The sequence below is a fragment of the Ranitomeya variabilis genome, chromosome 4 (assembly GCF_051348905.1).
Source record: "Ranitomeya variabilis isolate aRanVar5 chromosome 4, aRanVar5.hap1, whole genome shotgun sequence".
In the NCBI taxonomy this organism is placed as follows: Eukaryota; Metazoa; Chordata; class Amphibia; order Anura; family Dendrobatidae; genus Ranitomeya; species Ranitomeya variabilis.
Genome location: NC_135235.1, coordinates 656,539,972 through 656,561,715, shown reverse-complemented (window position 1 = coordinate 656,561,715; position 21,744 = coordinate 656,539,972). Strand labels below are relative to the sequence as shown.

Below are 21,744 nucleotides of genomic sequence, written 5' to 3'. Positions count from 1 at the left end.
TAGAGGAGGGAGATTGGGCTTGGAGGGAACAGAGGGTGGGAATCTCGCCACGCTGTAAGATATCACCAACCCGTATGTCATCCTCGTATTTCCATCCCATGAAGGCTTTCCTGTGAATGCCCGGAGGAAATGCCGGGTTGCAAAAAATAGGTGTAAGAAGGCTGGCCCCAGGAGGAGCGGACCGCTTCACACCACTGCAGTGCCATGCCCTCATAGCCTCTGAGGTTAGGAAGGAAAATCTCCCCCGTTGAAGAGCATATTGCTTTGGGATCCACTGAAGATAATGAAGGGGCAAATCGGACCATTCTTGTTCCAACTCTACCCATTTTTTAAATTTAATTTTATATTTCCAGTCCAAGAGGCGAACTAATATGGCCGCCCTGCAATAGTTTCGGATGTTGGGTAGACCCACCCCACCAAACTGGCGTGGCCTAGATAAAACCTTGTAACTCACCCTCGGTTTTTTCCCCTTCCAGATAAAACGGGAAATCAAGGACTGTATTTTAATAAAAAACGATTTATGTGGCCAAATGGGAATCGCCTGAAAAATATAAAGAAATCTCGGCAGGATATCCATCTTAACCACCTGAATCCTACCGAGCCACGACAGCCTCAAAGGGCCGTAAGACTCCAGAAGGGATCCCACCCTGTTCAAAATGACCTGATGGTTCAAAGAAAATAATTGAAGAGGATCCGAGGTGAGGTTCACCCCGAGGTATGAAATCTGATCCTGTTGCCATCTAAAGGGGAAGGTCCGCTTCAAGGAAGCCACCACGGAAGAAGATAGAGAAATGTTTAGGACCTCAGTTTTGGAGTAATTAATCTTGAAGTTGCTTAAATCCCCGAAGGATTCAAACTCCTTCATAAGCACTGGAAAAGAGACGACTGGGTTAGAGACGAAGAGGAGGATGTCGTCGGCAAATAGGGCCGTTTTATGATTAGAGTTTCCAACCTGAATCCTTGAGATACTGTCATTAACTCGGATAGCCTTAGCCAAATGCTCAATAACTAAAACATATAATAAGGGCGACAACGGGCAGCCTTGTCTAGTACCATTCTGAATATAAAAACGATCGGACAAGGATCCATTGACTCTAACACGAGCTGAGGGTTTTGAATATAATGACATAATTTTCCCCAGGAAATTGGATTGTAAGCCAATATGGGTCAGGGTCTCCCAATGGACCCTATCAAAGGCCTTTTCCGCGTCAATCGACAGAAGACAAAGAGGGGACTTTTGCATCTTGGTCCTCTCAATAAGGAGAAGAGACCTGATAATGCTGTCCCGCGCCTCCCGGCCCTTGACAAAGCCCACCTGATCAAGGTCGATAATAGATGGGAGAAGTCCCGACAATCTGTCAGCCAATACCTTAGCAAATAATTTTACATCGACGTTGATCAGGGAGATTGGCCTATAACTCCCAGCCAGCAGGGGATCTTTATTAGGCTTTGGCAGAACAAAAATATGAGCCTCTAGGGTCTGGGGGGTAAAACTGTTCTCCTCAGAAATCGCATTAAAGGTAAGGACCATTTGGGGAAGCAAATCAGATAGAAGGGATTTATAGAATAAGGGAGTGAACCCATCCGGCCCAGGACATTTAGAGGTGGACGTGGATTTAACAGCTTCTGCCAGTTCCTCAGGGGTTATGTCCTTTTCCAGGACCGCCAAATCCGCCTCAAGGAGGGACGGGACCTTGATCCTATTTATATAAGATTTAATTTTATTCTTCAACGTGGTGGGAGCCAAATCAGCGAACCTGCCCCTAATGTTGTACAGGGATTTATAGAACTTTTGAAAGACCTCCAGGATCTCCTCATTACTATGGACCAGTTGGCCCTTATCATTTTTGAGTGATGAGATAAGGGTGGGATCCGATCTGGGATGAAGCAGTCGTGCTAGAGGGCGCCCACAAACATTAGCTCTTTTGTAGAAAAACCCTTTAGTTCTTTCCTTGTCACCCATAAACCGTCTATCCAGCAGGCCTTTAAGTTCAAGCCTTTTTGAAGTGAGCTCGACCAAAGTCACAGAGGACCTCGAATTCTTATGCCTGCTTTCCAGGGTCTGAATTTGTGACAGCAAAGCGTCTATTTCCTCAGTCTGAAGTTTTTTGATTCTAGCCCCATGCTTGATTAAGGTGCCTCTCATTACGCACTTCAGTGCTTCCCATTTAATTGCCTGAGGTGTGGGATCTGACGCATGAGTATGGGCGAACGTTGCAATGTCAGATTTCAAATCACTCAAACAGGTGGTGTCTCGTAAAAGGTTGCCATTCAATTTCCATGAGAATTTTTTCATAGCCAGCCCGGGTATCTCCTAGGATAAAAAAAATAGGGCAATGATCCGACTGAACCATATTACCAATCTTGGCATCAGGTCTCCAAGATAAAACCCCCCTGCTGACCAGAAAAAGGTCAATTCTGCTGTAGGAGTTATGTGGAGTAGAATAGAAAGTATAATCCTTACCTCTAGGATTGAGGATTCTCCAAACATCTATCAGATGAAGTTTAAGTAAGAATTTTTGTAGGGCTCTCACCTTTCTCGATGGGACCGCCCCCCGACCAGAGGAGGCATCTAGTTTGGGATCAAAGACAAAGTTAAAATCACCACCTATCACAACCTGGCCCTCCGCAAATGAAGACAATTTCAACAATAGAGACTTGCAGACCTTAGGCTGTTCCCGATTCGGGAGATACCAGTTAACTAGGGTCAGGATCCGTTCAGCAACTTTAACTTTCATAAAAATATAGCGTCCCCCTTCATCTATGACCTTGTCTATCAATATGATATTTAAATTCTTACAAAAGGCTATTGAGACACCTTTTGTCCTCGATTCGGGGTTGGAACTATGGGACCATCTATCATAAAGTTTACTCCCGACAACTGGTATCCGGTCAGCTCTAAAATGAGTTTCTTGAAGAAAAAGTATCTGAACCCCTAGCTTGTGCATATCTGAAAGTACGTGGCTTCGTTTTTGGGGAGTATTGAATCCCCGTACATTTAAGGAACCAAATTTCAAGGAACCCATTTTTCAATAGAATGTCGAATACCCAACCGTTAGGCCCCAAAAAGGGGTAATCCTGCCACCTGAGAGATGAGAGCAGAAAACAAGATGCAGCAAATTAGAAGAAAAAGAAGAGAAAAAGAGTAGGCAAATATAGAAGAAAAAAGGAATATAGCAGTAAATTGTACCCCCGGGGGAGCTGAAAATTAAAAACTCTTACTTAAGATATGGGGTATAGTCGTTTCACGAATATCACGGTTTGGACCAACCGTCAACCCCTTAACGGGTCGTGTCCTTTCCACTGAAGAAAGGAAGAAAGTCAAAACAATATATAACAAAATAAATCGTATACCGACGGATTCGATAAACAATATAGCTGTATAACACACCATGTTCCCCGGCGAACATCCCTGAGACAAAAAAATACACAAAATTACCCAGTACAACTGAACTACCAGAGGGGGAGGGAAAGGGAGAAGAAAAAAAAAAAGGGGGGGGGAAGGGGTAATCAAAGGAGAGGAGAGGGAAGGGGAGGAATAGGAAGGGGGAAGGGAGAGAATGGAATAGCGGAGAGGGAAGGGAAAATGACCAAGGGAAAAGAGCAAGGCATATATCATCAGCACGGTCATTACTGCCTAAAGCTAGACCAAAGACCTAAGGGTCTACAACCAACTGAACCAAAAATACTGGACGCTTGCATATCAGCCATCTTCAGATACATCATTACAGTTCTGTCCTCTACCACGAGAGCTAGTGCGGCCTCTTCCACGGTTGCGACGCGCCCTCTTTCGGCGCTGCGGCATAGGGCCCATATCCTGACCAACGGAATAAGGCCAGTCAGGGAATTGTAGGCCCGGATCCTCGAGATTCAGGAGGGAGAGAAATGAACAATGCTCCCTGGGGTGAGATAAGGACACCATCTGGGTTCCCCGCCGAACCTGAAGGCGGAACGGATATCCCCAAGAATAGGGGATCTGGCTCTGGTGAAGGAGGTTAAGTAGAGGTCGCAAAGCTCTCCTCTTTTGGAGGGTTCTCCGTGACAGATCCGAGAGGAACTGTAATTGGTAATCTTGGAATCGAATCTCCTGGGTCTTTCTGGAACAGTTGAGGATTTCTTCCTTCACTTGGTATCTATGAAAGCGACAAATCATGTCTCTAGGCAGACCTCCATCCTCAGGGGGAGGACCCAGCGACCTATGAGCTCTGTCAAATTCAATACCCAACTCTGGGGCAGTGTTCCTAACGGAGTTGAACAAAGCTTGAAGAGTCGCAGTTAGGTTACTGGCTTGGACTGATTCCGGTAGACCCCTCACTCTCAGATTTTGCCTTCTCTCCCGATTCTCCAAGTCCTCCATATGATCTAGAAAGCTCTCAAAGGTGGACGTCTGGGCTGACAGTTTATCCTCAAGGGCTAGGATCTTGTTGGAGAGATTTTCCACAGTAGTGTCAGTAAGTGTGACTCTGCCCGCTAGAGCAGAGATGTCTCCTCTCAGGGCCATCGTTTCAGCTTTAAAGGAGTTCTCCACCCTGGAGATAAAGCCCTCAAGTTCCTCTTTAGTTGGAACGTTGCTAATACGGGCCTTAAAAGCTTCCCACATGTCTGGGTCAGGGCTATCTTGTGGCCGCATATTTGATAAAATAGGGGAACCACTGGGCCCTCCACTGATGGTCTGCTCCACTCGTCGCTCACCCCCTGTAGCTTCTGTGGGGTGGTTTAGTAAAGGGGGGAGATAACCTGCTCCACAGCCTGGTTTCTGAAAAGAGAGTTGTTGAAGCACCCCCTCTGTATGTGTAAGTGGCTGAGGTGACAGGCTAGGAGGCAGCCGAGTCTCCTGCAACACAGGCCACTCAGTTTGGGAGGGGTAAGGCTCAGCTCTCTGTGTCCAGGACCTCACCACTTCTCCCTCTGTTTGTACAGTCTCATAATCCGAGCCCCCACCATCCTCCCTCTCCCCTCCGGTACCTTCATCTGAGACCCCCTGCAGGGGGGCCTCCAGGGGCCTCTCCTGAGTAAACAGTCTGGTGACAGACGCTCTGGAATCCTCCATGCGGGCCTGCAATGTCTCTTTCTCTCTCTGTTTGTTTTTTGCCTCATGTGTAGTGCTGCAGGGCTTGGGGGAGGGATCAGCCATCTTAGGATCAGTGCAGCTCCAAGGCTTCTTCCCAGAGCTTCTTAAGAAGCGAGATATACTCGCAGAGAACTCCACAGGGGGTCCAGAAGGGGTGTTGGGGCGTGCAGGCCTCCGTTTAGCAGGCATAGACTCCGGTAAAGTCAGTTTCTGGGCTGTCGCAGGGCTTTATTCGTCCGGGGAAGCAGAAGCTCAGGGACTAGCAGCCTTCCTCCATCATGGCCAGGACACGCCCCCCGTCACTCTACGTTCTTTTCCAAAGTAGCACTAGGTGCCTGCATCCTTCTGACAGGCATCACAACAAGCGACTCAAATGGAGCAAGTCCTGCAGCCGGGGTCTGTGTGGCCTGTGTCCGCATGGCCATGCTTGCTGGAGCTGCTGGGACTGGTGCAGCATCTGGAGTAGAAGCTGCCGGTTGCCTTTCTGGCACTGCACTCGTTGGTCTGGGAACAACATGTCCCCACGTCCACTTTTTCACATAGAGGGTGTACCACCCCCTCTCGACCACATGCCGGGTGTGTGTAGGTCACTAAGTCTCACGGGTGTAAGTCACGATAAGGGTGGCCCCCTAGCAGGTGTGACTCCATGTCCCGGTGGGTTATAAAGTGTTCTAAAGCCATCCCGGGCTCTTTGATGAACCCCCAGCTTTTTTTTTTAAATCGAAGGAGACTACTGTCCCCTGCCTCAGCAGACCCCGGTTGGCGTGTCTATCCCTGTGGGCCTTGGCCCTCATGTTCTGCTCCACCATTGCTTTCCACTGTGCCCTGCACTCCTGCTCCTCTGTCACCCCCACTGCAACCTGGTCCTTCCACCAGACTACGGTCAGCGTGAATTCGGGCACCACGGGTGGATTCCTCACTTCCCTGGCCCTTAGTACCCCTTCCTTCCTTCTAGCAGCTTCTCTCCTTACATCTGCTCTCATCAACTCTTCCCCACTCACTCACTACTTCCTGCTTTCTACTCTTGTCTAATTCCTCCACCCACACCCTCTACCTAGTTCCTCACTCCAGGCTGAGATGGGGCCCTCCCTAAATAGGGTCCGCCCAGATCCACTGGACTGAAGTGGTGTTGGATGTTAGTGTGTGGGTCCCAGATAGCACCCCCTCCTTACCCGAGAGCTAGATACCACACCTCTGGCTAAGGTGCAGTACCTCTGTGTCGTCTGGACCCTCAGGGGCACAATAGACACCAAGGTTTCTTATATTATGGTATGTAGAACTGACACTGGACACACATGATAAAACTGCGGTAGGACATTTGTTTCTTGCACATAAATTGATAACATTTAGATGGATTCTTGACGAACCCTCATACAACACGTGATTAACAAAGTCATTACTACAGGACTGTATGAAAAAGAGATTTATTCTAAAAGAAACGCCAGAGCCCAAAATGAGAGAACCTGGGTATCATGGCTGGATACTCTGGGCCTGGCCTCCAGCGTGTTAGTACCAGACGGGGTCTTTGTCCCTGGAGCTTCTCTACTCGGTATAATGAGACTCTGATGTTGTTCATATAAAGAGCATTTGAGAATAATATAAATTGCAATAAAATATATTTGATAGTGTCTTGTTTCTTACACCAGGAATGTTGCTCCGGTGCCTAACTGGAGAACTATTTCTGGTGAGCCACTAATAATGAATTTGGAGCATCTTATTAGTGGCGTCTTGATGAAATTCACACATCTTATTGCTGCACCTTCCTTATTAAGAATGGTGTATGGAACATCAGTCTTAATGAATCGGGGTCTAAGACTTTGTTTTACAAAAGTACAAAAGGCAGAATTTTGTAATTGTTCATTGTACATAAGATTTATGTAACACCAGAGTATTGTCAAGGATGAATAGCAATAGGGACCTCGAGTGTCCCTAGTGTCAGATTAACCCATTGTATGTTATTGTTATGCTATAAAGAGTACATTTTGAGGGGTCAGTATTAAACCCAATAATATGTGTATTGGGGTATAAAAAGGAAAAAGGAATCCGATCCTAATGACGGTAAAAAACTACTATACGGAAAGTGCTTTTATAAATGTGGTTCCCATCAGATGTTCCTACAAAGAAGGCATGGATCATAGATGTAAATCATAACTTGCAACATGAACATGTTTATTACTGTAATGTACACAAACTAAAGATATTTGTTCAGACATGGAGATTGTTGATTTACAGAAACTGTAATGAATGGCAGATCACCAAGATTGGGCGCTAGGAAAAAAAAGAGGAAAAAATGTTGTTTTTTTTTGTTTTGTTTTTTTGGGGGGGGGGGGGGTCACAATACTCTTGTCTATGTAGTCAATATATAAATAAACAATATGAAATATGTAATGCTAATGTTCTCTTGCTCTTTAGATAAGAGATGTCTATTGGGAACTGCTTATATTTTAATTCTAATATAAGTTCTAAATTGCTTTTCTTTTTCATTTACTTATTTATAGTTACTTTGACTGTATTTTGTTATGTGTTGTCTTGTGTTATGCGTACTGTTTGTCGAAATATATGGTTTCTGCTGTGTGAATTCTCCGGTGTCTAACAAGATGTGATTGAGCTGCAAAATTTTTCCCACATTCTGAACATGAAAAAGGCTTCTCCCCTGTGTGAGTTCTTTGGTGTCTAACAAGATGTGATTTATCTACAAAATATTTCCCACATTCTGAACATGAAAAAGGCTTCTCCCCTGTGTGAGTTCTTTGGTGTCTAACAAGATGTGATTTATCTACAAAATATTTCCCACATTGTGAACATGAAAAAGGTTTCTCCCCTGTGTGAGCTCTCTGATGGATAACTAAATCTGATTTCTGATTAAAACATCTCCCACATTGTGAACATGAAAAAGGTTTCTCCCCTGTATGAGTTCTCTGATGAACAACTAAATTTGATTTCCTTATAAAACATTTCCCGCATTCTGAACATGAAAAAGGTTTCTCCCCTGTGTGAGTTCTCTGGTGTTTAACAAAAGTTGATTTATCTGCAAAACATTTTCCACATTCTGAACATAAAAAAGGTTTCTCCCCTGTGTGAATTCTCTGATGAACAACTAAATTTGATTTCCCTACAAAACATTTCCCACATTCTGAACATGAATATGGCTTCTCCCCTGTGTGAAGTTTCTGATGGATAACTAAAGCCGATTTTAGATTAAAACATTTCCCACATTCTGAACATGAAAAGGCCTGCTCTCCTGTGTGTGATTTTTGGTGTATAACAAGATATGATTTATCTGTATAATGTTTCCCACATTCTGAACATGAATATGGCTTCTCCCCTGTGTGAACTCTCTCATGTCTAACAAGTTCTGATTTACGGTTAAAATATTTCCCACACTCTGCACAAGAAAATCTTTTCTCCTTTGTGGGAATTTTTTTCTGAGTACCAAAAGACATTTTGAGGGAAAAACATTTTCTATATTTTGTACTTGAAAATGGCTTCTTTGCTTTAAGAGCAGTTCGATTTTCAATTCCTCTTTTGTGACTTTCATTTTTCTTAATAGTCTGTGATGAATCAGAAGTTAGGACCTGTCTATAAGGATGAGATGATAGATCTTTGCTGTGAAGGGATGATGGAATAACCAGAGTAATTGCATTCACTTCAGTTATATCTTGTGTGATATCAAGGTCGTCTGATTTAAAAAATGAAGATGTCATTTGACCTTCTGATCTCCTGGTACAGTCATCTGCCAATAATAAAAATGATTTTTTAATAAAATATCCTTAAAAATATATTTGTATAACATTTCTAAAGTATACATAGAAATTACACGTTATGTAGAAAAATTAAACTATTTACTAAGACAAAACTAGTTGACAATCAAACACTAGACTTCAGAGCACAAACTAGTAGAGTAAGATATTCAACCTTGTTTGTTTGTTCTGCCTCCCAGACAGGTATAATACACCAGCTAAAAATGTTACTTAGATCGGTTTCACACTAGCGTTTGGGTCCGCATGTTGCGTTTGGGGGGCACGTCAAAACGACACACGGGTGTGCATCCGCATACAACGCATGTCCCTGAGTACACAATGTTAAACATAGGTATGTAAGACACATGCGGATGTTTGCAGATTTTAAGGAAAAAAGTACGAAACCGTACGCTGTGGACTCAAACGCTAGTGTGAAACCGGCCTTAGGCCAATTGGTTCCAACAAAAACTTACCTGATCAGTAAATGGGTCTTGGAAAATGCCAACATGAAGGGAAAATTTAGTTTTTGCAATATTATATTTTTTTCATCTCTTAAAATAAAAAAACAAACAATGGCAGAGTTGCATTTTTTCACAATTTCTTCCCAATTATAATTTTTCCCCTATTTTTCAGTACATTTTATAGTAAACTGAATGCTGCCAATTAAAACTACACCTTGTCCCACAAAAACACAAGCGCGAAGACGTCCATGTTCACTGAAAAAAAAAGCTGTTAAAAAAGCTGTTATGGCTCTTGGAAGAAGACAAGGAATCATTAAAAGTGCAAAAATTAGAAATACTCTGGTCATAAAAGGGCTAACTACATTTACCATTCTAATAAAGGGGGACTTTTATTTTCTGGCCTCTCAGACTCAACAATGAATGGCTCTAGTACAAGTTCTTATATAATGGACATTTATAGAATTCTTAAGAGAAAATATCTTTCAGGCTCTTGAAGGTACGAATATCTGACCTTTATGTATTAATTGCTATCCTTTTATCCTATCCTAACTAAATTTTGTGAGGAATTGTTAAAAGCTCATATGGGTGGGCTGCCTGGTAGTGGTGAGCGAATATACTCGTTACTCGAGATTTCCCAAGCATGCTCGGGTGTCCTCAGAGTATTTTTTAGTGCTCGGAGATTTAGTTTTTATTGCCGCAGCTGAATTATTAACATCTGTTAGCCAGCATAAGTACATTTGGGGATTCCCTAGCAACCAGGCAACCCCCACTTATGCTGGCTAACAGATGTAAATCATTCAGCTGTGGCAAGAAAATCTAAATTTCCGAGCACTAAAAAACACTCGGAGGACACCCGAGCATGCTCAGGAAATCTCGAGTAATGAGTATATTCGCTCATCACTACTGCCTGGCCTCCATGTGCCCACTGTGGGATAATATTTACCTCCCTCATTTCTTACAGTGCCGAACTGTAATTATTCCTTTTTTTATTCACTTTCACATATATTAATAGAGGGATTTGTTATACAAGTAGGATTAGAGGATTCAGATTTCTCTCCTTATTTGCAGATAAGGCTTCTTTCACATTTCCGTCGGTACGCGGCCGTCGCTAAGCGTCGGCGCGACGTACGGACGGACTTTGTGAAAATTCTGTGCAACGTGGGCAGCAGACGCAGTGTTTCAACGCGTTCGCTGCCCATACTAAAGTCCTAGGGAGGAGGGGGTGGAGTTCCGGCCTCGCCTGCGCACTTAAAATTGCAGGACCCGACGTACGAAAAAACGTTCCCTTGAACATTTTTTTGCTATGACGGTCCGCCAAAAACCGACGCATCTAGAGCACGACGTATGGAATTCCATACGTCGCGATGCGTTGGTAATACAAGTCTATGGGGAAAAAACGCATCGTGCGGGCAACTTTGCAGGATGCGTTTTTTTTAACAGAACGACGCATTGCAACGCTTGGCAAAAGACGGAAATGTGAAAGCAGCCTAAGACGTTCTATTCAGTCTTCACCCCGGCTTTTCGTTTTGGGTGAACATATCCTTTCATGGGTTATTTACTGTCAACTGAAATCTGTAAAGGCAGAATTAGTTCCCTATAAAACATTCAATGAATCGACTTTCAAAAGAGAATAAATTCTGGGAATCAGATCTTGGATTTATCTTACACAATTGGAAATAATTGTAAATTCTGATAATGTTCTTCTCTACGTCACATGGGAGAATGTTCCAATTTATAGTTATTTACAAGTTGCACCGTTCCCAACTTTTATGCAGAAGATTGGATATATTAAATATTCTGAATGTCATTGGCTATTGAACCTGTTGTCGAAGTTATCAGGAAACATCCGGATGTAGTAGGATTCCGTACAGGAGCAATGGAAAAGAAGGTGGCCCTCTTTGCTGACGACACTTTGTTGTTCTTGGCGGAGACTTCTAATACTTTACCAGTGACGATGGAGATTATCGAAAGATTTGGGAAATATTTGGGTTAAAAGATCAACTGGAACAAATCAGTCTTAGGCTATGTGCCCACGTTGCAGAATGCTCGCAGAATTTTCCTGATCAAAACGGGACTCCTTTCGCAGGAAATCCGCTTGCATCCCAATACGCTAGCATCCCAATACAATAATATAGAGGCAAATCCGCAGATTTTCCGCAAAAATAATGAACATGCTGTGTTTTTTTTTGCGGAAAAAAACGCAGAATGGGCACAAAAATTGCGGAATAAATTAAAATAATGGGATGCTTAAAGTAAGCGTTTTTGTAGAGGAAAACCGCTGCAAAAACGCTAAAAAAAAGCTAAAAATCTGGAACGTGGGCACATAGCCTTACTCCCATTAGATAATTATGATAACCTACCTTCATATTCAGGTTCTAGCTTAGAAGTGGTTTCCGAATTCAAATATTTGGGTACTAACATAACAAAACAAACAAAAGACTAAGAGACAAAACTTCACCCCCAATTATCACGAAATTTCAAGCAAAAAAAAATTTAAGCAAAAAAGGAAACTTGGTCCAAATTATTACTGTCAGTTGTGGGATATCGCCTCTATGTAGCTGAGCCGATCGGGTTCTGGCAGCTTCTAGTCTCCCATGGAGACTATTGAAGCATGCCAAAAATAAAAAAAAAGTTTTTAAAAATATAAAAAATATATAAAGGTTCAAATCACCCCCCTTTCGACCCATTCAAAATAAAAACAAAAAAATCTAACATACACATTTTTGGTATCGCCCCGTTCAGAATCACCCGATCTATCAACAAAAAAGGATTAACCTGATTGCTAAATGGCAAAGCGAGAAAAAAGTCAAAACACCAGAATTACTTTTTTGGTCGCCACAAAACGAATGATGAAATGATCATATCTGCACCAAAATGATATAGTGAAAAACGTCAGCTCGGCACTCAAAAAATAAGCCCTCTCCCAAGCTGAGAACATGAAAAATGGAGATGCTATGGGTATAGGAAAATGGTGCAATTTTTAATTTTTTTTAACAAAGTTTGGATTTTGTTTTCACCACTTAGATAAAAAAGAACCTAGACATGTTTGGTGTCTATGAACTCGTAATGACTTGGAGAATCATAATTGCAGGGCAGTTTTAGCATTTAGTGAACCTAGTAAAAAAACCAAACAAAAACAAGTATGGGATTGCACTTTTTTGCAATTTCACCGTACTTGTAATTTTTTTCTCATTTTCTAGTACATGACATGGTAAAACCTCTATCATTGCTTTCTCACCTACCAGTCCCATCATTGCCCTTTCCACAACCTCTATTATTGCTTTCCCCCCCACCAAGACCATCATTGCCCATTCCACCACCTCCATCATTGCCTCCTCTCCCACCTCTTCCATCATTGCCTCCTCTCCCACCACTCCCATCATTGCCATTTCCACCACCTCCATCATTGCCACCTCCATCATTGCCTCCTCCTCCACCATCCCCATCATTGCCCTTTCCACCACCACCATCATTGCTTTCTCCCCCACCACCCCCATCATTGGCCTCTCCACCACCTACACACACACACCACTCACCTCTCTGCATGTTACACACACATCTCCACAACCCACACAGTTCACCTCTTCGCATGTTCCCCGGCAGCCACAGCGTCGTCAATGCCAGCAGCTTTCTCTCCGACACAGCCGCGAGCTGAATGCTGAAGTCTTCCAGCCACGGCTGCTTTGTCAGACAGGAAGCGCGGGCAGGAAGCACAGGACAGATCCCTGCAGCTCCGCTCCGCAGCCATTTTCTCCTGTAGACAGCGGAAATGCAGGGATCACTCCCTGCCCACCGCTCATGTGGACAATCTGGCCAGGGGCCTCGGAGACTTGGGGCCGGAGAAATGTCAGATTGCCCTCAGTGTTAGCCGCCTTGCAGCATCGGCTGCACATGCGTTATGTCCACCCTTGAACATAGCCTAACAGTCTTATAAAGGTCTAAAAACCTTCATCAAAGATATTGGAGCACACAAATCTCCAAGGGTCCCAAACTTTGCATCAGCCCATTTTCCTTTTTGCAATTTTTAAAATGTAAAACATGACATTTTTTTGCCTAAAATATAAAGTGTCATCTTTAACTTTAGCTCTTTTTATACATCATTTTTTCTTCAGCTTGTTCACAATAACTTTTCACAATAACAGTAATATTGACTAGGGGTGACCAAACTTTTACATCCTAATAAAAAGAGTACAAATAAAAATTAACTTTTAATGACTAAAGAAAATTGGATATATTAAAAATTCTAAATGTCCCAGGTGTAACTCAGAGGCGGCCGATCTATCTCATATGTATTGGGTCTGCCGGGAAATTAGGGAATTTTGGGAACCAGTTAACTCATTTGTTGCTGAGAGGCTGAATATTGTTTTGTCATTTCATTTTTGTTATAGGAGTCAAGCTGGATTGTCCTACTAAGGATCTAATTACTTCATGATTTTTATCTGCAAGAAGAATTATTTTTAAGGACTCGATAACGTCTAAAAATATATTTATCTAACAACATCTTTGGACAAGCTACACATCTCAATAAATTAATAGCCCGGATAAGAAGAAGCAAATAATTTTGGAAATATCGGCAAGAATTATTGATTGAAGGGTTTTCTCTTCTTTAATCCCTTCTGAATGGAGAGGGGAGAGCTGAGGGGAAGCGAATAAATAGGAAAAGAAAGGAGAAAAATAATGATGATTGTATTATATTTCTTGTTTTTATGTGTCTACTGTTTATGTTGGATCACATATAGAAAAAGGACTTGGACTGGTGTCTCATCATAAAAGCAAGGCCCATCATTCGGATTATATTTTTCTTCACATGATTTTCTGTTGTCAGCACATTCTACGTACACTGTCATTTAGCTTTGCAGTTTATAGATCTGGGAAGTTAAGGGCCAGCACCTTCTAATGCCAAGTACTAGGGTGCATTCTCCGGGGTGTAAGCTCTGGCCAGAACAGGTCTCTCTCCAACAGAAGAACTTCCAATGCCCAAAGTAATCGGGACACCAAAGATAAAGCAACCATAGCCAAAAGAATCTGTGACTTCTCTGCATTTATTGGTTACTACTCACCTGGGTAGTCATATGTAGGAATCTCGTCTTTACAATGCTCATCCCCTCTCACATATGTCTCTATAGTATTAATATGGGTCAGATCTTCACCCTGAAACAAATATTGTAAAAGTCACAGACAGATGGAGAAGTCACATTTATGATCAGCTCTAATCCTGCCATCTCCACTGTTCTCATTACACAAGTATAAAACATATAATACTGGTGGATAAAACAAGACTGAGCACAAGACCTTCACAGCCATCTACACATCATAGGGGAGATCTCATGACACCTTCTCTCCATCTACCTGATGATACTGAGGAACATCGGGATATTCTTGTTTACAGTCCTGTGGAAGAAGAGGAGGTGGACATCTCTCTGGTGTTGTCCTGTTACTGAATAGAACTGGAGGAAACACAGAGGGACTGAATTCATTCTTTACATACAGATAATTATAGACTGTGTGTATTTAGTCCTGTCTATTACCTGGTGATATGAGGGGCTGGGGAAACTCCATCATGACGTCCTTGTACAGATCTTTGTGTCCTTCTAAATACTCCCACTCCTCCATGGAGAAATAGACAACGATATCATGACATCTTATAGGAACCTGACACATACAATGATACCGTTATCCCCCGATCCCTTCATAGCGTTACTGTATAATGTCCCAGCATTCCCAGCAGTCTCACCTCTCCAGTCAGCAGCTCAATCATGTTGTAGGTGAGTTCTAATATCTTCTGGCTATTGCTGTCCTCATGTATGAGGGGGTGAGATGGAGGCCCCGTGATTGGGCTCAGGGGTCTTCCCCATCCCTCTGTCACCGGGTCCTGACAGCGCTCACTAGAGGTCTTCTTCACTACTGTGTATTCCTGGTTATGGAGAGACACATTAATAAATCTCACTACAGACATTTCCAGAGTCATCACCTCTCCAGTTCTGTCCATCTGTTATTCCAATAGATAAGAATGATGTAATGTGACATCATCAGAATCTCTCACCTCTCCAGTAAGCCGGAAAAGGATCTCTAGGGTGAGGTGTAATATCTTCTCTGCCCTATTGTTAATGTTCCTATCCATCCTTGATGGGTAAATTAGGAAAATTCTCTTATATAAAAGATCTCCAGAGAGGATCCGATATTGTAGGGACCTGAATGGGAAGAAGATGCAGCTGATGTAACATCAGAAAGATCCCATATAATAATACAATTACTGGAGATAATAAGGGAATACATGAGGAAAAATAACATGTAGATGTTGTATTGTTAGTTCGTATACACTGGAACATTAGTTGAATTGGTGACAGCTTGTCTTATTCACTGGTTATTTTGGTCACTGTTTCAGCCACTGATTGGCTGTAGCGATCTTATGTGATCAGAAAATACAGAGACTGGCGTGGGACCCAGCAGTGGTGGTACAGGGGTTGTGGGGGATCAGTAATGTGTTGTGAATTCTGCTCTTGGGCTCCCTCCGGTGGTTGTTGGTGGTAGTGCAGTTGTCTTGGGGTTGTAATCCGGGCAGGTGTTTCTGCTAATTGCAGCTCTATTAGGTATTTAGGTGTGCAGAATCCATGAGTCCATGCCAGTTGTCCATTGTACTTGGAGGGATTGCATCTCTCTCTGGCTCCTCATGCCCTGCTGCCAATTCATCTAAGATAAGTGTCTGGTTTTTTTGTCTCTGTGCACACATGCAGTGTGCTTTGCAATTCAGTGCAATTTATTGTGTTTTTGTCCAGCTTAGACTTTGTTTGGATTTTTCAGTCATGCTGGATTCTCAGGAGATGCAGATATACTTTCTATGTCTTTAGTTAGATGTAGTTTATTTGTATTATCTGCTGTGGATATTTTTAGGATTTTAATACTGACCGCTTAGAATTCTGTCCTATCCTTTTCTGTTTAGCTAGAAGTGCCTCTTTCGCTAAATCCTGTTTTTCTGCCTGCGTGTGTTTTTCCTCTCATACTCACAGTCAATATTTGTGGGGGGCTGCCTATCCTCTGGGGTTCTGCTCTGAGGCAAGATAGAATTCCCATTTCCATCTATAGGGGTATTTAGTCCTCTGGCTGTGTCGAGGTGTCTAGGACGTGTTAGGTACATCCCACGGCTACTTCTAGTTGCGGTGTTAGTTTAGGGTTGCGGTCAGTATAGGTACCACCTACTCCTGAGAAAGTCTCTCATGCGGCTCCAAGGTCACCGGATCATAACAGTAATGGGACTAATAATATTTTTACTTTTTCCAGTCTTCAGTTTTTTCTTCTTTATATCTACTAATAAATCCTATATATTTTAGGCCATACACAACAAGCAGTTTCTTCCTCGGAGTCGGCAGCTGAATACGTTTCTCATAGACTCATCTTCCATAACGCTAATTCTCGTCTCATTTACCGACACTGGAATCGGCATTAGCAATACTGCAGGAGATATTCATTACACGTGACACGAGAAATAAATACTTCATGATAAAGACGACATCTTCATCTTCTACTACGGCTCTAGAAACATATCTGGCCAGAGTCCATCACTGACTCCATCACCACCAGCCGCCTGTATGAATGTTTCCCGTCTTCCCCAAGCTGTAATCTTCGTTCGTGTCAGATCTCATGTCTGATTCACACACAGAAGCACAAAACATTTTTTCTTCCAAAAACACGATGGACAGGAGTTATTTGTAACGTACAGCAATGACTGTGGTAAAGTCTACATGGACAGTGCTGTGGCATTTATTTAATGTTTTTTTTTCCCTCTGGGTATATTTTTCCAAGCTTTACTCCTCGATTACAGAAAAAGCTGGTGTTCAAATTTTTCAAAATAAAATTCACAGGAACAATTATTATAAAAACCACAGAAAGAGTACAAGACACATGGTGCTCCTTTTATCAAATGTTAAATATTAGATGAAAAAAAAAATTTGGCACTAGAACGGTCTTGTTTATCACATGCATGGTATGGGCACGGTTGCTTAGATAATTCCGGCTATTTAATTATTTGCCTATGCTGATAACAATTATAGCATTTAAGAAGGTTGTCAGAGTTAGAGGACTCCCTTGTTCGGCCCAATTCCCCCCGTCACTACTTGATTGTGGTCAGCTGCTGGGTTGCTATAGTACCAGGAGGCTTATAAATGGCCTCTGGGCCTGTAACATATGAAAGTCTACTAGGCCCTGCCAGAGGCAGAGTGTAAGAAGATATCTCTTAGGCCCCATACACATTAGACTAAAAGGAGGAAGCACCACTAAGGCTACTTTCACACTGGCGTCAGGCTCAGCCCGTCGCTGTGCGTCGGGCCGACGTTCCCGACGCTAGCGTTGTCTCCGCCGCACAACGGGGGCAGCGGATGCATTTTTCCAGCGCATCCGCTGCCCCATTGTGAGGTGCGGGGAGGTGGGGGCGGAGTTCCGGCCGCGCATGCGCGGTCGGAAAAGACTTTTACGACGGAGCAAAAAACGTTGCAAGCAACGTTTTTTGCTCCCGACGGTCCGCCACTGCACGACGCATCCGTCGCACGACGGGTGCGACGTATGGCAATCTGTCACAATGCGTCGCTTAATGTTAATCAATGGTGAAAAAACGCATCCTGCAAACACTTTTGCAGGATGCGTTTTTTCGGCAAAATGACGCATTGTGACGGAATGCAGTTAACGCTAGTGTGAAAGTAGCCTGATCTGAGCCGGGGTGGATGGTACCAGACTGTGTGTGGGAGATGGCAGTACTGTGGGAACAATATACCGTATGTAGGGGAAGGCGGTACTGGGGGAACATTATACTGTGTGTGGTGGGATGGTGGTACTGTGGGAACATTATACTGTGCGGGGGGATGCCGGTACTGGGGGAACATTATACTGTGTGTGGGGGGGATGGTACTGGGGGAACATTATACTGTGTGTGTGGGGATAGTGGTACTATGGGAATATTATACTGGGTGTGGGGATGGCAGTACTGTGGGATCATTATACTGTGTGTGGGGAGATGGTTGTTCTATGGGAATATTATACTGGGTGTGGGGATGGCGGTACTGGGGAACATTATACTGTGTGTGGGGAGATGGTTGTTCTGGGGGAACATTATACTGTGTGGGGGGGATGGCGGTACTGTGGGAACATTATACTGTGTGTGGGGAGATGGTTGTTCTGGGGGAACATTATACTGTGTGGGGGGATGGCGGTACTGTGGGAACATTATACTGTGTGTGTGGGGGATGGCGGTACTGTGGGAACATTATACTGTGTGTGGGGGGATAGCGGTACTGTGGGAACAATATACCATATGTGGGGGATGGCGGTACTGGAGGAACATTATACTGTATGTGGGGGGATGGTGGTACTGTGGGAACATTATACTGTGTGTGGGGGGATGGTGGTACTGGGGGAACATTATACTGTATGTGGGGGATGGTGGTATTGGGGGAACATTATACTGTGTGTGGGGGGATGGTGGTACTGGGGGAACATTATACTGTATGTGGGGGATGGTGGTATTGTGGGAACATTATACTGTGTGTGGGGGATGGTGGTACTGGGGGAACATTATACAGTATGTGGGGGATGGTGGTACTGGGGGAACATTATACTGTGTGTGGGGGATGGTGGTACTGTGGGAACATTATGCTGTGTGTGTGTGGGGGGGGGGATGGCGGTATTGTGGGAACGTTATACCATGTAGGGTCCAATAAAATGGCACTGTACTGTGTGAGCAAAATGTGTTTCCACATTTCCCATCTTTCATAGTTGGGTCGTATGTATCAGACGAAATGGAACAAAAACATCATGTTGTGACAACAGAAAAGCACCAAAATAGTCTCAGCGCTGAAGGGGTTACTGCATTGTACAATGTAGTGGACCACCTCTTTAAGGAGAATGCTCAGCAATGGCTGCCTGAGGGGCCGGGGGGGTGGGGATACTGCATCAGAATATGGGGATTTTACCAAACATATGTGATTACCTGGGGGAGAACATATTACATAGGGGTTCAACACAGCCGGACCACCCAGTATTAGTACTGAAGGGGTTACTGCCCCCCACCCCCCAGTAATGGGGAATCTCCAGCACCTACCTCCACCTGCAGAGCCGCACACCACATATATGGCTGTTCTGTGCGCACAGGACCTGTGATGAGGTCACAGGAGGGGAGGAGTCAGGGGTCACATGATCAGGGGCCTCAGTGTATGCAGGACTCTCCTGTGCTGGTTGTCATGGTGCTGGATGAGGGGAAGTTTATGTGTGGGGTCAGGAGGGGTTTACAGGGTGGATGTAGCAGAGCCGCGTGTGTACGAGGTGTACGGAGCAGAGCCATGTGTGTACGAGGTGTATGGAGCGGAGCCGTGTGTGTACGAGGTGTAAGGAGCGGAGCCACGTGTGTACGAGGTGTACGGAGCGGAGCCGTGTGTGTACGAGGTGTACGGAGCGGAGCCGTGTGTGTACAAGGTGTACGGAGCGGAGCCGTGTGTGTACGAGGTGTACGGAGCGGAGCTGTGTGTGTACGGAGCGGAGCCGTGTGTGTACGAGGTGTACGGAGCGGAGCTGTGTGTGTACGAGGTGTACGGAGCAGAGCCGTGTGTGTACGAGGTGTACGGAGCGGAGCCGTGTGTGTACGAGGTGTACGGAGCGGAGCCGTGTGTGTACGAGGTGTACGGAGCGGAGCCGTGTGTGTACGAGGTGTACGGAGCGGAGCCGTGTGTGTACGAGGTGTACGGAGCGGAGCCGTGTGTGTACAAGGTGTACGGAGCGGAGCCGTGTGTGTACGAGGTGTACGGAGCGGAGCCGTGTGTGTACGAGGTGTACGATGCTCCCCTATTCTCCTAAACTCTCCTGTAGTCTTGCCAACATAATCTAAACCACAGACACATGTGGCCCTATAGATAACCCCTTCACTTCTACAGATTCTGAAAGATCTAATATCTTAACTTTTCCTTATGGCTCTGTTAGGCCATCTTCACATTTTGCAGGTTTTACCGCGGATCCGCAGCAGTTTCCATTGCCTTTACATTTACATGTAAACCCTATGGGAACCGCAATCCGCTGTGCACATGCTGCGGGAAAAACCACACAGAAACGCAGCGGTTTACAACCCGCAGCATGTCACTTCTTTGTGCAGAATCGCTGCGAATCTGCACACATAGGAAAGCATTGATCCGCTTACTTCCCGCATGGGGCTGTGCCCACGATGCGGGAAGTAAGCGGATCATGTGCGGATGGTACCCGGCGTGGAGGAGAGGAGACTCTCCTCCAGGCCCTGGGAACCATATTAGTGTAAAAAAAAAAAGAATAAAAATAAAAAATAATTATATACTCACCTCTCAGCGCTGCACGCGGCTGTCCGTCTCAGGGTTGCTGTGCGAGCAGGACCTGCTGTGACGTCGCGGTCACATGACCGTGACGTCACGAAGGTCCTTCTTGCACAGCATCTTTGGAACCAGACCGCCGCGTGCAGCGCCGAGGAGATCGGACGTCAGAGGGTGAGTATAAACCATTTTTTATTATTTTTAACATTACTATTGATGCTGCATATTGCTGCATATGCAGCATCAATAGTATAGGAGTAAACCCGCAGCGGAAACCGCAAAACTAACCGCGATAAATCTGCAGGGATAACCGCAGCGGTTTTGCCCTGCAGATTTATCAAATCCGCTGCGGGAGAACCCGCAGAGGACCCCGCAAAGTGTGCACATAGCCTTATACAACCCCTGGCAAAAATTATGGAATCACCGGCCTTGGAGGATGTTCATTCAGTTGTTTAATTTTGTAGAAAAAAAGCAGCTCACAGACATGGCACAAAACTAAAGTCATTTCAAATGGCAACTTTCTAGCTTTAAGAAACATTAAAAGAAATCAAGAACAAAAAATGTGGTAGTCAGTAATGGTTACTTTTTTAGAACAAACAGAGGGAATAAATTATGGAATCACTCAATTCTGAGGAAATAATTATGGAATCATGAAAAACAAACAAACAAAAAACACTCCAACACATCACTAGTATTTTGTTGCACCACCTCTGGCTTTTATAACAGCTTGCAGTCTCTGAGGCATGGACTTACTGAGTGTCACACAGCACTCTTCATCAATCTGGCTCCAACTTTCTCTGATTGCTGTTGCCAGATCAGCTTTGCAGGTTGGAGCCTTGCCATGGACCATTTCCTTCAACTTCCACCAAAGATTTTCAATTGGATCGAGATCCGGACTATTTGCAGGCCATGACATTGACTTTATGTGTCTTTTTTCAAGGAATGTTTGCACAGTTTTTGCTCTATGGCAGGATGCATTATCATCTTGAAAAATGATTTCATCATCCCCAAACATCCTTTCAATTGATGAGATAAGAAAAGTGTCCAAAATATCAACACAAACTTGTGCATTTATTGATGACGTAATGACAGCCATCTCCCCAGTGCCTTTACCTGACATGCAGCCCTGTATCATCAATGACTGTGGAAATTTGCAT

At 44.1% G+C, this 21,744-nt stretch overlaps 1 protein-coding gene across 1 annotated transcript in view; it reads right to left on the bottom strand.

Annotated features, from left to right (window-relative positions):
* Window positions 1-7,395: 7,395 nt before the first annotated feature.
* LOC143768177 (uncharacterized) overlaps window positions 7,396-21,744 on the bottom strand; it is a 381,688-nt gene continuing 367,339 nt past the window's right edge. The window contains exons 16-22 of the mRNA XM_077256867.1: window positions 19,360-19,412; window positions 15,316-15,463; window positions 15,007-15,186; window positions 14,801-14,924; window positions 14,622-14,719; window positions 14,333-14,423; window positions 7,396-8,804 (exon numbers count right to left, since the gene is read on the bottom strand). Coding sequence (XP_077112982.1) covers window positions 7,606-8,804; window positions 14,333-14,423; window positions 14,622-14,719; window positions 14,801-14,924; window positions 15,007-15,186; window positions 15,316-15,463; window positions 19,360-19,412 — 1,893 coding nt within the window. The 3' untranslated portion in view covers window positions 7,396-7,605. The remainder of the gene's footprint in view (window positions 8,805-14,332; window positions 14,424-14,621; window positions 14,720-14,800; window positions 14,925-15,006; window positions 15,187-15,315; window positions 15,464-19,359; window positions 19,413-21,744) is intronic.